Source organism: Leucopleurus acutus, assembly GCF_964270905.1.
Source record: "Leucopleurus acutus genome assembly, chromosome: 12".
NCBI lineage: Eukaryota > Metazoa > Chordata > Mammalia > Artiodactyla > Delphinidae > Leucopleurus > Leucopleurus acutus.
The window spans coordinates 79,754,810-79,767,693 of NC_139154.1; the positions used below are offsets into that span (position 1 = coordinate 79,754,810).

The window sequence follows — 12,884 nt, forward strand, 5'->3', positions numbered from 1 at the left end:
AAGACATTAAAAGTGTACAATAAGAATAAATTGAAAAAATAAATCTCCATGTTTCAGTGTGCAGAAAGATTAAATGCCAACCATGTTCACCACCGTGCTAGATGAATACATACTTGGTATATTACTGTGATGGTAAGTACAATGGTTGTGTTGTAGAAATGGAACCAGCGTATGAAGAAAGTCATGGGGACTCAAAAGCACAAGTTCCTTGAGGACATCTGAAAATAAAAACACAATTTGGGTATTAAAAAACTGGAGTATGTTACCTGCTACTTTCAAACTCACAAATCCTACTGGGGTGACTGATTGCAGTGTGGCAGCTAAAAAGTTTTAGAGTCTAAAACTGTTTTAGCACTTAACTCTGGGAGAAATTCTGTCTGATGCTTAATCAAATCCGGATCAGCAGAGTTACTAAACAACAATCGGGCATCATTTAGAAACCAAAGTTTAAAACTATTAAGAGAAGCATCATGGAGAAGTACACTGAGGGAAATATTTAATGCATACTGATTATGTATCTTCATAAAATCAACCAAAGCAGCTTATAAATCTAAGGTTCAAAATTCTTTGGATCTGAGAATCCTTAATCTACTTTTAATGTTTCATGATGCTAGCTGGACTGATTCTCATCCTGTAATTACATAGGAGTAAAGCTCATGATGACAGGCTACTGGCGGAGTTTCTGGCAATTAGAGGTTACTGCTATGCATCCCTCCTTTTTTTTTTTTTTGGCCACGCTGCACAGCCTGTGGGATCTTAGTTCCCTGACCAGGGATTGAACCCGTGCCCCCTGCAGTGGAAGTGCAGAGTCTTAACCACTGGACTGCCACGGAAGTCCTGCACCCTTCCCCTCTTAATGGAGAAGTGTAGGCCTGTAATTCTACAGAACATCAGGCCAACACCTGCCAAAACTGACTGCTTCTACATGACAGTTATACATGTCATTTTGAGAAATTGTAAATAAGTAGCTATAGTCTCTAAAGATTATTTAAATGGCTTCTAAGGCAGTAAAAAATTCAATATGAATTTAAAACAAGGGGGTCCTTTAACAAACACAAATTATCATTATAAATATGCAATTAGTAAAAATATAAAATACTCAGGAGTCTAAGAAGAGCTACTAGGAAGTATCTTCAGGCAAAAGAACTCACAGGGAAATAATCACTCCCACTCTTTACAATGTCAGTTCTAATCTGTAAACATCTGCATGATTCTACCTTGTTTAAATAGGATCAGAAGATTTCAGAGCTGTAAGAGATCTAGAGATAACCTTAGGTCAGCAAGCCCATATATAGAGTGACCTGCCTATAATGACATAGTTAATTATTGATATGTTAAGAAACAGAACTCGATGTTCTTAGGATCTGCTGGCCAGTGTAAGTCACACATAAGAAGTACAAATGTCTTCCAAACCCTACAGAACTAACATTACATCTTACATATACACACACAATCCCACAAAAATGTTCTTCCACTAGGTTTTTACACAGCTATATTTTCCAAGTAACTTACCTATACAGGCATTTCTAAGTTCTGGAGGGCTATAGGAATTAAGAAGAGTTAACAGTTTATGGGCAAATTCAATGCGCTCCTGCCACTGGATTAATGCTTGTTTCACATCTGCAAACACAAAAGCATATGTAAATATGCCATTTGAGATCAAACTTCCTCACAATTATTTTCTGTTGTAAACTACAGAATGCTTACACTAAGAAATCCAAATTAATTACATAAACATCTTTGGTGAAAGCTAAGTGATTATTTTCATGAGATGGCTACTATTGTTAAACCTGCTGTATTTCTTAAAAGCACATATTTTAAGTGATGATATGCCCCATTTTCTAGGAATTTATATGCATTTCAAAGTTCACACTACTTTACAGGGACACAGAGATGTTTGTTTTATAGTTATTTCTCTTGAAAATAAATGATTTAACCTAAGCCATGTAAGTTTCCAGCCAGAGGAACTTCACAAATACTCATGTTGTTACTGTGTTTAGAAATATTTTCCAATCTCCTAAATCTTGACACTTATAGCATGCTTGCCTATTTCTCAGGCAGAGATAGAGAAAATAGACAAGATCATTCCAGTTTTATATCAGGAGGTCATGATAAACATTTTCCTAATGGTTAGCTAACATCAGCCCCGTTTTCCGTACATAAATTAGAGAAGAAGACAAATTCTCTGAAGCATGTGGATTCTCTTTAATTGTTAAACTAACAAAAATAAGAAGTAGGATTAATCAAACCTTTTCTCTGAAGATATGGGCGAGTAGACTTCAAAACTGAAAGGAATATTGACAGAAGTTCTACCAAGTCTCCAGTCACATGGCAAGCTGTGGCTTCATGATACATCATATGCAGTGTGTTGAAAGACTACAAGTGATTTAAAAAAATGAAAAATTTCATTTCACTTTTACTTTATTGAGCCACAAAATGGTACTGCTCATCCTCTATGACAGATGTTTTCAGACTAAGACTATGTGTGTGCATATCTGCAAAAGCAAATGTATCTGCTTTCTATCTACAAGTCAAATGCTCCCATTCAGCTCTTCTAAAATACAAAATAGTCCTCACTTTCACAGTTGACACTGTGATATTTTGTGTTTACATTTTACTTGGAAGGAATAATTTACTTAATCTGATTTTTTTTTGGGAGGGGCTACTGTTTGCTCTAAGTACATATCTCTAAGACTGCAAGCTTTAGAGATTACAAAGCAGCAGCAACAGGAAGACTGGGGAGAATAGGTGACTGCTTTAACTAACCTTCCAGGGTTTCTATGAAAGACAGTGGTGAAATAGCTGTCAGTCATACTCAAAATAGTAGGTCTGAAAGAGGTAAAAGAACTCCAAAAGGTAGGAATTCCTTTAATCATATTGGCTTGTTAAATCTTTTGATTCCTTTAACAGTACTAGCTTAATGAAATCCTTAGTTTTTTCCTATTTCATTTTACACCAATACACCTTCTTTCTAATCCTCTCAAATCAGTCCCCCATAGACTATGTACTATTCGCAATTCACAGCTGAAAATTCATAACCTAGAATCTGTGGCAGTACATAATCTGAACAATGTACATGTGTGGCATTTAACCTGTGAGCTGTGAGGACAGGAACCATGTCTGTCTTGTTCACTGCTGTATCCCCAGTGCCTAGCACAATGCCTGGCACAGAGTAGACATTCAAACATCTGTTGAATGAAAGAATGAAATTCTCACTACTCCTCTTCACATACTTTCGTTTTAGCCAAACAGAAATATTTGGTATTTGTTGAATACAACCAATACCTTCTTGCCTTTGTGCTGATTACGTCATTTATCTAAATGTTTTCCCGCTTATCTCTGCAAGTCCAAATTCTTCAAAGTGCAGTTTCACATGTTGTATTCCTATTCTATAATACCATTAACTGAAAAAACTATCCTACCTCTTAATTTTCATGGTGCCCTTGGCATATACTTTCATCTTACCTCCATTATCAGACTAAAGGGTACTATGCACCTCTGTGGACTTAAAATCATCTCACAGTTGTGGATGTTCAATAATCATGGGAAAAATTAACAGCTGATTGTAACCACCTGTAACAATCTCACTAGCTTCCTCTGATGAGGAACTGGGTCAAATAAACACACTCTTGAGAAATTATGTGTGTCCTCAATTAAATCCTACAGACTCATCCAGTTCTAGTCTTACAAATGAATTTATAAAACTAGTCTATTTCAAGTGTTCTAAATACAAACTGAGGGGAAAAGTATGTAATTACTATGGAAAAAGAAAACAGCACCCAAAAACTGTGACCTAATTCTTCTTGGAATGTAAATTAGCATTTACTGATCTGCATATTTAAAATCCAGACACCTGTAAAACAGTTTACAATAAACTTTAAATATCCACGAAACAAGAAGTTTGGGTGAGAACATTAAATTGAAATAAATCTACAGTAAAACGCAATAAAGTATTTACCTCAGTCATCAAGATCAACCCTCGATTAAATACAACAAGAAGTCTGTCTTCATCAGATTCTAATAGTATTCTGAAGGCACTAGAAAACAGAGACCAGTTTGAGAACTCTGAATCTGAACAGAACACTTAGGTGATAAAAAAAAATAGAAGTAAATTGTCATTTAGGTTCTCTACTTTCTTACCTACAAAAAGAGACAGCTACATCTAGTCCTTAGTAATATAATAAAAGATAATATTAAATAAGAAACCCTCACTGCAACTTAGAGAAAAGTTATGTCTACTAGTATTACACTAGTCAACTCTTAATTATCCACAATGGTGGAAGAGAGGTGCTGACAGGAATATTTTTAAAGTTTCAGTAGAAACAATGTTTCTTTTTATAATGGGTTTATCTTCTACAGTATGTTAAGTTCCAGATAACAATAAAATACACTTGGTATTATTGAAGCACTCATCAGCTAGTTACTGGGAAGAACAACAGGAGGGGGGAAAAAAAACCCAAAACATATGTTGGCCTTGAAAATAATCTATATAATAATCATCCAAAAGTAGCTGCGTTACTCCTGTTAATCGACTTTATTTCATTATTAGGTACTGGAAACTGCTATTATATAGTACAACTGGAAATCCTTCTACTTTAATGAGATGTTTTCTTCATTTTTAAAAAAAATAATCAGGGGCTTCCCTGGTGGCGCAGTGGTTGAGAGTCCGCCTGCCGATGCAGGGGACACGGGTTCGTGCCCTGGTCCGGGAAGATCCCATGTGCCGTGGAGCGGCTGGGCCCATGAGCCATGGCCGTTGAGCCTGCGCGTCTGGAGCCTGTGCTCCGCAACAGGAGAGGCCACAACAGTGAGAGACCCGCGTACCGCAAAAAAAAAAAAAAAAAAAGAAAGTATTGCCAAAAAATGTGGGCCTAATAAAAGACATCAGCCCCAAGTCTTAGATTTAATATACAGAAATTAACCTAGACTTAATTTCTACAGTTAAAGGAAATTAAGTGTAATTTGTAGCAGTTCCTTTATAGTCATTCAATAACTTCTGTAGCTCTGAACAATTAACTGTAAAGATATTTTGGTATTTTGGCGAATTCCTATAGTTAAAAAAGATAGATCGATCTGGGCTAACTAAAATGAGAAACATATTAACAATGAAACTTATCCAAAGATGGAGTAAGCTATTTCTGGAGACCTCTAGGACTGAACTGTCCAAGCATAAGTTAGAATGAATTGCCACAGAGAGGAGGATTTAAGCTTTAGGTGGAAGATGGTACATTAAGGTTCCTTCCAACCCTAAAATTCTATGATTCTGATAAAACACACATAGATAATCCAAAACCAAATCAAAATAAAAACTATTAAAAGTAGCTAATTAACTCTCAAAATATAAATTCCTCCAAGGTGTCTAAAGGTTTAAATGCTTTCCCAATAACCTTAAAGAAGTGGTAAAATTTCAGTTATAAATAATTTAAATTATTCCTCTTTAAATGTCAAGATGATGGTCCCCATCCCCTTCACTTGTAAAAACAAAACAAACAAAAAACACCAGAAAATATCTCTTTACCTTATTAAAGTAGTCCAGCAGGAGCGGCCGTCTAAGCAACGTAAGTAACAACTTATGGTTGTTTTCTTAAACTGTTTAATATCTTCCAATTCTTCTTCTCTCATATCTGGCCTCTGAGCTATGAACAGCTGCATCAGGTTAAATAGTTCTTCTACTGCCTGAAAAGGGCAAATAAGCATTATGATGATCTATCTTCTTCTCATTTCTAAGTGTTATGCTCATTAGCCAGTTCTTAAAATTACACAAATTAAGTTAGATTGCAGTACCATCCAAGAATAATTATAAAATTAGCAGTGGATTCTATTTTTAAAATGCAATCTATTATTCACTAAAAGAAAATAATCTTAAAATAGAATTTCCAGATTAAAAACTACAAGTAAATTCAACTTATTCAACTTTATTCTTAAAACTGTTTAAATTACTAGCTTTATAATGTCAAATATATCCAGAGATGGTATGCCCATCCTTTGCCCCCCTTTTCTATAGTAAATGAGAAATTATTACTCTGTCACAAAGATTTTACACCCCTCAATTACACCTGAATTAATACTGCTTTGAGAAAACCCTTTGTGCCAACATTTGGAATGATCTTTCTAGACTGATAGATGATCCAGCTCAAGATGGATGAAATGTGGGATCTAATATTCTAGTAAAATCACTAGCTGTGGTTTTATAAACTCATTTACTCATGGGCATGTTAGGAAAGGGCTGTTCTTCTAATACATACTTATCAAAGACCTGAAACCCCCAACCTTCATATTTTTCATGGCAAAAATTGATTTAAGCACCATTTTCACAAAAAATCTCTAACTGATAAGTTCTAAAATAAAGATGTTACATTTCATTGATGCCTAACAACATTAGGGGATAAATATTCTAACTCACCCAGCACTCATCAAAGGTATATTTAACTTACAGACATCATGTTTAGTAACTAAATCGGAGATTATTTATGTGAATGCGATAGAGAAAAATCCACTGAATCTTAATAAATTCTGTCCTAACTCCTTCTAAGTTCGGCAGACTCTCATTCTCCTTCCGTATTCTTATAACCTTGGCTTTGAACCTCTTTTGGTACTTAATATACTCACTTTCTTTCCTTTATTATAGGCATTCTAACTTTCTTAACAGGAAATAAGGTTATTCTTTCTGGGTGAGAAATAACAAGTCACTACATTATGTCTAAAGGACAGTTAATGTCCTTTCTTCCTTCAACAGGAAAAAGAAGTGTAGCACACAATTCAAGGATACCAATACTTAAAATACCCTTTATTGTAGTCATTTGACTGAGCTCTTAAGTAAATGTTGAATGTCTTGAAAATGTCTTGAAAAAGTTCCTTCTCCTATACTCCCCTTAAAGTAAGCAAAAAATTTTTCTTATTAGCAGTTTTTAGCCTCTGGGTTGACAACAGCTTGAAAAAGCGTTCTGCACTCTGCTTCCAACCCCCTTCCCAGATGTATACCCTCTTGGTGTAAGCTTGAGTTTACAACAAAGAGTAAGAGGCAACAATGAAAAGAAATATCCAGGAATGACAGCCTAACATGGAGAGGGGAAAATTTTAAATAAAACCTATAGTCTGCAGAGAAAAAGGGATCAGATTTAGATGGTATATATTTGTACTCTGATAGGCCCACCTCTTAGCCATTTCATTCACTTCAACGTAGTGTGAACAAATAAAAAAACCCTAGGGAATACTACAGCTAAGATAAAATATTGTCTAGCTTACAGCTTAGCATAGCATGTATATGTTGATAATATCTAAACAGTAAATACTCACTTCCTTAAAACTGTACCACAAAGCTGAACTTTTTCATTAGGTATATATGAAAGACTCATTAACAAAACCACAAATTAACATAAGTTCCATTAGAGATAAAATTTCAGTATCAACCTAAGAAAAATTATCCACACACTTACCAATTTTATAACATTTTATACATGTATTCAAGAAAACAAATAAACCTTAAGTCTTTAAGAAAGAACAGTTAAAGTCAGACTGTACTCCCATATTTTGTCGCTACATCCCACAATGGGAAAAACAGGTATTTCCAATCAATTTGAGGATACAGATACAAGAGTTATCATTTTACTTACTCCAGGGTATTGGCTGGCATGTGGTGTAAGATTCTTAAAGGCCCACTGAATGTTCTGGTGAGAAGCCAGTTGTCGTGTAAATGCAGGAGACTGTTCACAGCAGAGCCTCAGAATGCCGTAGTAGGCAGGCAGCATCCCGCGGTTAAAAAGCACCACATCCTGATCATCATGGTCAGCAAGGATGTAATTGAAGGCAATGTTCTTGGTTACCACTGGGTTCTGAACAATAAGGCGGATATTCTCTGGACAGTCAGCACACACATTGTACCAAAATGAAAGCAAAGCCTGTTTATTGTGATTTGTAGCTATTGCTGGCTCAGAAAGTTTAGGCTGGAAAAGGTTCCACAAATCCATGAAATATGTGGAAAACATCAGCTTCTCAGTTTTGGAAATTAAACAGTAAGTCATAAAGCTAAAATAGGGCACTAGCTTTGTAGTGCCATGAACAGCAGCATCAACATAAAGTTTGGCTCTTGAGAGCAAACCAAGGAGCACGTTGTAGACCTGATGTAGGACTACTGTTGTGTCTGGACTGAGTGGAAGGTCACGGGTTGGGATGTGCAAAGACCTTGTTGACCGGAACATCTGGCGGAATGAATTGCTTGGTATAAGGGACACCAGAAGATAAGCTGCAGCTATAAAATGTAAAACAAAACTGTCAGATGCTTACAAGATATAAAATAGACTGAAGAGCAGTCATTAAACACAAAGTCACTCTTCCCTTTAAAAATTAAAATGAATAAAAATTAAGGGACATGAACATCTCTTTTAATATCTTTCTGCTCTACCACTGGTACCAGAGAAATCCCAAGGAATGACAAAAACAGACGCCTTCCATTTTGTCACTGCTATTTTTTAAGTGGTGACAACAATCGCATAAACAGAAAGTTTTAAACCTCTTTTGTTTAGCTTTCCCAAGACGTAGAATTTTCCCATTTGTTTTATCATTTTATTTCTTCACAGGGAATAATATGGTTTAACAGGAAGAACACAGCATTTGGAGCCAGAAGACCTACATAACGCTGTCTGACATATCAAATCATTAATTTAGGGTCTTAGTTTTCCTCTTCTTTATCAATTATTACAAAATAATTCAGTATTATTTTGTAGATAATGGTAAACTTACATTATAAAGATAGAATAAGATCTATCTAAAAGCCTTTTGTATTATAAAGATTATATACATATATGCCAATTATAGAACATTAACTTTGGAAAATCTCTGAAAGTCTTCTAGGCTAACCTTGCATGCAGAGAAAGAATCCCTTCCTTCAACATACCTGGAAAATGTTATTAAGCCTATGGTATAATTCTGAGAGGATAATGACTCATTAGTTGAACCCATCTGTAAAAGGAGTTACTATTAGCAAGGCACTAAGCTAGGTACGTTGCAAATATTATCTCATTTAATCCCTCACAATCATCCTGGAGGTAGGTGATGATACACTGGAAAATCTGAATCTTAGAGAAGCAAAGACCAAGGTCACACAGATAAAGGGGGAGCCCAGACTTGACTTTGAGAAACGATGATGATGACGACGACGATAATGGTAACATACAAACAACAACAAGAACTGCTAACATTTATCAAATGCTTAAATTTAACACATTCTTTATGTAGTTGGTATTAGTTTTATTATCTCCACTTTTACTCAGACTTAAAACAGTATGACTACCCCATTTTCCACAGCAAGTGGCAGAGCTGGAATTCAAACCTTGATTGTCAGACTCATGAGTTAATCGTCCTAACAACATTCATTACAGAGCCTACTCAAGGCATCTAATGCCTTAGTATAACCCTTTTCAATACACCTACTAATTCTGTCTCCCACTATTCTACCTATAATTTGATAACTTCCATCATACTACCAAAGCAAATACAGTTAGGGTTTCTAAAATTAATTGTAATCTCTTTTATGGATGTCAAATTAAACTTTATTTTTGCACAATACTCCATTTCTACATATTTCATCACCTATATATTGCTCTGATTAGCCTGTTTTCAGTTAGGCTCAGTTTGGTATGTGTTTCAAATATAAAAACTTGGCATTTAGGTGTCATCTTGATCAAATTTGTATAAAACTGCAATTGAGAAAATAATTTTATTTAAAAAATTATTCAGTTTAATACTTTTACCCCAACATTTTATTTTGAAAAAATTTTGAACACTGTGAAAGGTTGAAAACATTCTACTAAATGACCCATGGACCTACCACATAAATTCTACAATTAACATTTTGTTTTGCTTTATCACATACCTAACCATCTACTTATTTCTATAAAAACTATTTGCTTTTAAATAAAAAGTAAGTTCTGCTAGGGGAAAAAACCCCACGACTTTTAAATTATTTTTATCTTTGAGAACAAACAGGGAAGTCAATGTAGAAGAACAGACCATCTTTCTAAAAACTGCCTTGCTATAACTTAAAAATTCCTGGGTCTAGAGAACTTAGAACAAATCGTCCATTTCTATATGGCAACTCAACTATTTTAAGACACCTATTGTGTCACCATTTTCTTTTCGCTAAATATTCTAAAGTCATTCCTTAAAATTATTTTGTAGGATTTACAAGTATTTCTCTGTAGCTTTTCTTCTATCCATGTTACCCTCATTCTTACTGAGTCATACTGATTCTATTCAAATATTTGGGCCCCGATTTCAAGTTACATTATTTCAAAAGCATTTTTTCGTATTTCTATAGTCTTCGCTATTATAATTTTTAAATGATGCATAACAATTTATTTCTTATCTGAACATCTAGTTAAAAATTTTTCACACTTACAAATAATGCTGTTGGACATTCATATATTGGATGACTTACTTATACCAGAATCCCTGCAATGGTATTACTGAGTTGAAAAAGGGAAAAATAAATTAAGGATCTTGGTACATACTGCTAAACTGCGTTTCATAAGGGTAATATTAACTTACAATGTCACTGCTGTGTATGAGAATGCTATTTCTTTAGCACTACTATGAATGTTAGGTGTACCAGCTAGCTAAAAAGCTTTTCTTTTTGTTTTGGCTTTTTTGTTTGTTTGGTTCAGCAAAAGTTTTTAATTGTTTTATGGTCAGGAGTCAGGACATAAATACCAACCAGCATATGTGTCAGCTCTTACAAATATCCCATTACTGTGGGGTTAACTAAACTGGCAGGAAAAAAAGCCTATGAGCAGAGTACCATTGCCAAGCCATGTGTACCCACCACTGAAACATGTTTTCCCCTAATAAACCTTTTATTTTAGAAGAGGTAGAACAGACAGTTCCTATACACCCTTCTCCCATTTCCCCTGTTAACATTATTACCATGGTACATTTGTTGTGACTAAGGAACCAACACTGGCACATTACTATTAACTAATTTCCACATTTCAGATTTCAATAGTTTTGCCCTAATGTTCTTTTCCTGCTTCTAGGATCTCATTTAGGATACATGAGATTTAGATGTCATGTCTCCTTAAGCTCCTCTTGACTGTGACACTTTCTCAGACTTTCTTTGGAAGACCATGACAGTTTTGAGGAGTAGTGGTCAGGTATTTTTGTAGAATGTCCCTCAAATTAAGTTTATCTGATGAGTATCATGGTTAGACTCAGGTTATGGGATTTTGGGAGGAAGACCACATGATGAAGTGCCCTGTGCATCACACCATATCAAGGGCACATACTATCAACATGACTTATCAGTGACATTTTTAACCTTAATTATCTGCCTGACTTAATGTTTGTCAAGTTTCTTAACGTTATTTTCTCTATCCCTCATACTCTACTCTTTGAAAGCAAGTCACTAAGCTCACACTCAAGGGGGTTTCCCTTTTGTGGGGGAAGATGTACATACATTTTTTGGAATTCTTCTGTATGGGAGATTTGTCTCTTCTCCATTTCTTTGTTTATTCAGTCATTCATTTATATCAGTATGGACTCATGGGTATTTATTTTATACTTTGGATTACAATTCAGTGCTATGTTAATTATTTTTTCTCTCAAATTGTTCCAGCTTTGGGCATTGGGAGCTCTTTCAGGTTGGTTCTATGTCCCTTTGACATACCCCCATCATTTTGTTTTGGGAGTACTTCCTTACTTTCTGGTTCCACAAGATGCTACAGGCTCATCTTGTATATTCCCTGCCCTAGTCCTACAATCAGCCATTTCTCCAAGGAGCTGTGTTTCATTTTATCGGAAATGATGTTTAAAAACATGGATCTGGGTATTCGATGTGCTTGCTGCTACTGGAGTGTTACTGATTGTATGCCCTCTCAGCAGAAAACTAGGAAATATGATCTTAATGATTAAACTGAATGATTAAAGAATTAAAAAAATTAACTACTTTGATTTTTATTTCTTTTAATACTATCAAAAGAAAACATACTCTGTGTTTATTTACAATCAGTTACCTATTCTGTGAAGTATCTATTTTTGGTATTTGTCCATCTGTCTTCCAAGATCTTTGTTTATTCCCTTCTGGCCTGGGTACAATAAAGATATTTATCATTTAACTCCCATAACTTCAGAGAATATTTTCTCTCAGCTTATTTTGTGTTTTAATTGTCACTTTACTCTTAGCCTTCTCAAGTTACTTTTAAGACAGGATTTTCTGACCCATTACTCTCTTCACTAATGCTGATAATGCTTTGTGATTCAATCAAGAAAGGAAACAAAAATGATAGTGGTGGTGATATCACCCAAGAAAAGACACAGTTTCCTATCCTTAAAAAAACAAAAACACTATAGATATTTGTAAAACATCGCCATAGGTTTTCAAATACTAATATAACCTTGGCGTTTAAAAAAATATCTCTAAGAGCCTTTCTGTATTATACAATGGGCATATTATGATCACCTTAAAACAAACAAAAAACAAAACGAAACGTGGAACAACAACAAAATGGTTTCTTAAATTCTGAATATTTGACTTACAAGTCCTGACTCTAGGATAATTGTGAGCCAAAAGAAACCGCTCGACCCAGTTTTCCATATTCTGTAGGACCCAGCTGTGTGCCAGTTTATTTCGGGGTGTCTGCACTGCCAACCAATCCAGACACTGAGAAGGATTGTATTCAATTACCTACAAGTAAAATGACAAGAACAGAATATAAGGCTAACTGAATGAGCAGTTACTTTTTTAAACTTACTTTTGGTATGTGCATCAGACACTTTAAAGCTAAATAGTTTTTTGAAAACTAGAGCCTGAAAGAAGTTTCACACCCATGTTTTTTCCCATTTTTAAAGCAACTTATTTTTATTAACAGGAATATGTTCAAGGAGAATTTGTC

At 34.9% G+C, this 12,884-nt stretch overlaps 1 protein-coding gene across 4 annotated transcripts in view; it reads right to left on the reverse strand.

The window, feature by feature from the left end:
- The window catches only part of USP34 (ubiquitin specific peptidase 34), a 232,132-nt gene that overhangs the window by 15,309 nt on the left and 203,939 nt on the right, over positions 1-12,884 (reverse strand). For all 4 annotated transcript variants that reach the window (XM_082851536.1, XM_082851535.1, XM_082851537.1 and 1 more), the window contains 7 exons: positions 12,529-12,676; positions 7,614-8,248; positions 5,519-5,676; positions 3,959-4,037; positions 2,250-2,376; positions 1,513-1,620; positions 114-218 (listed from right to left, as the gene is read on the reverse strand). In XM_082851536.1, coding sequence (XP_082707662.1) covers positions 114-218; positions 1,513-1,620; positions 2,250-2,376; positions 3,959-4,037; positions 5,519-5,676; positions 7,614-8,248; positions 12,529-12,676 — 1,360 coding nt within the window. The remainder of the gene's footprint in view (positions 1-113; positions 219-1,512; positions 1,621-2,249; positions 2,377-3,958; positions 4,038-5,518; positions 5,677-7,613; positions 8,249-12,528; positions 12,677-12,884) is intronic.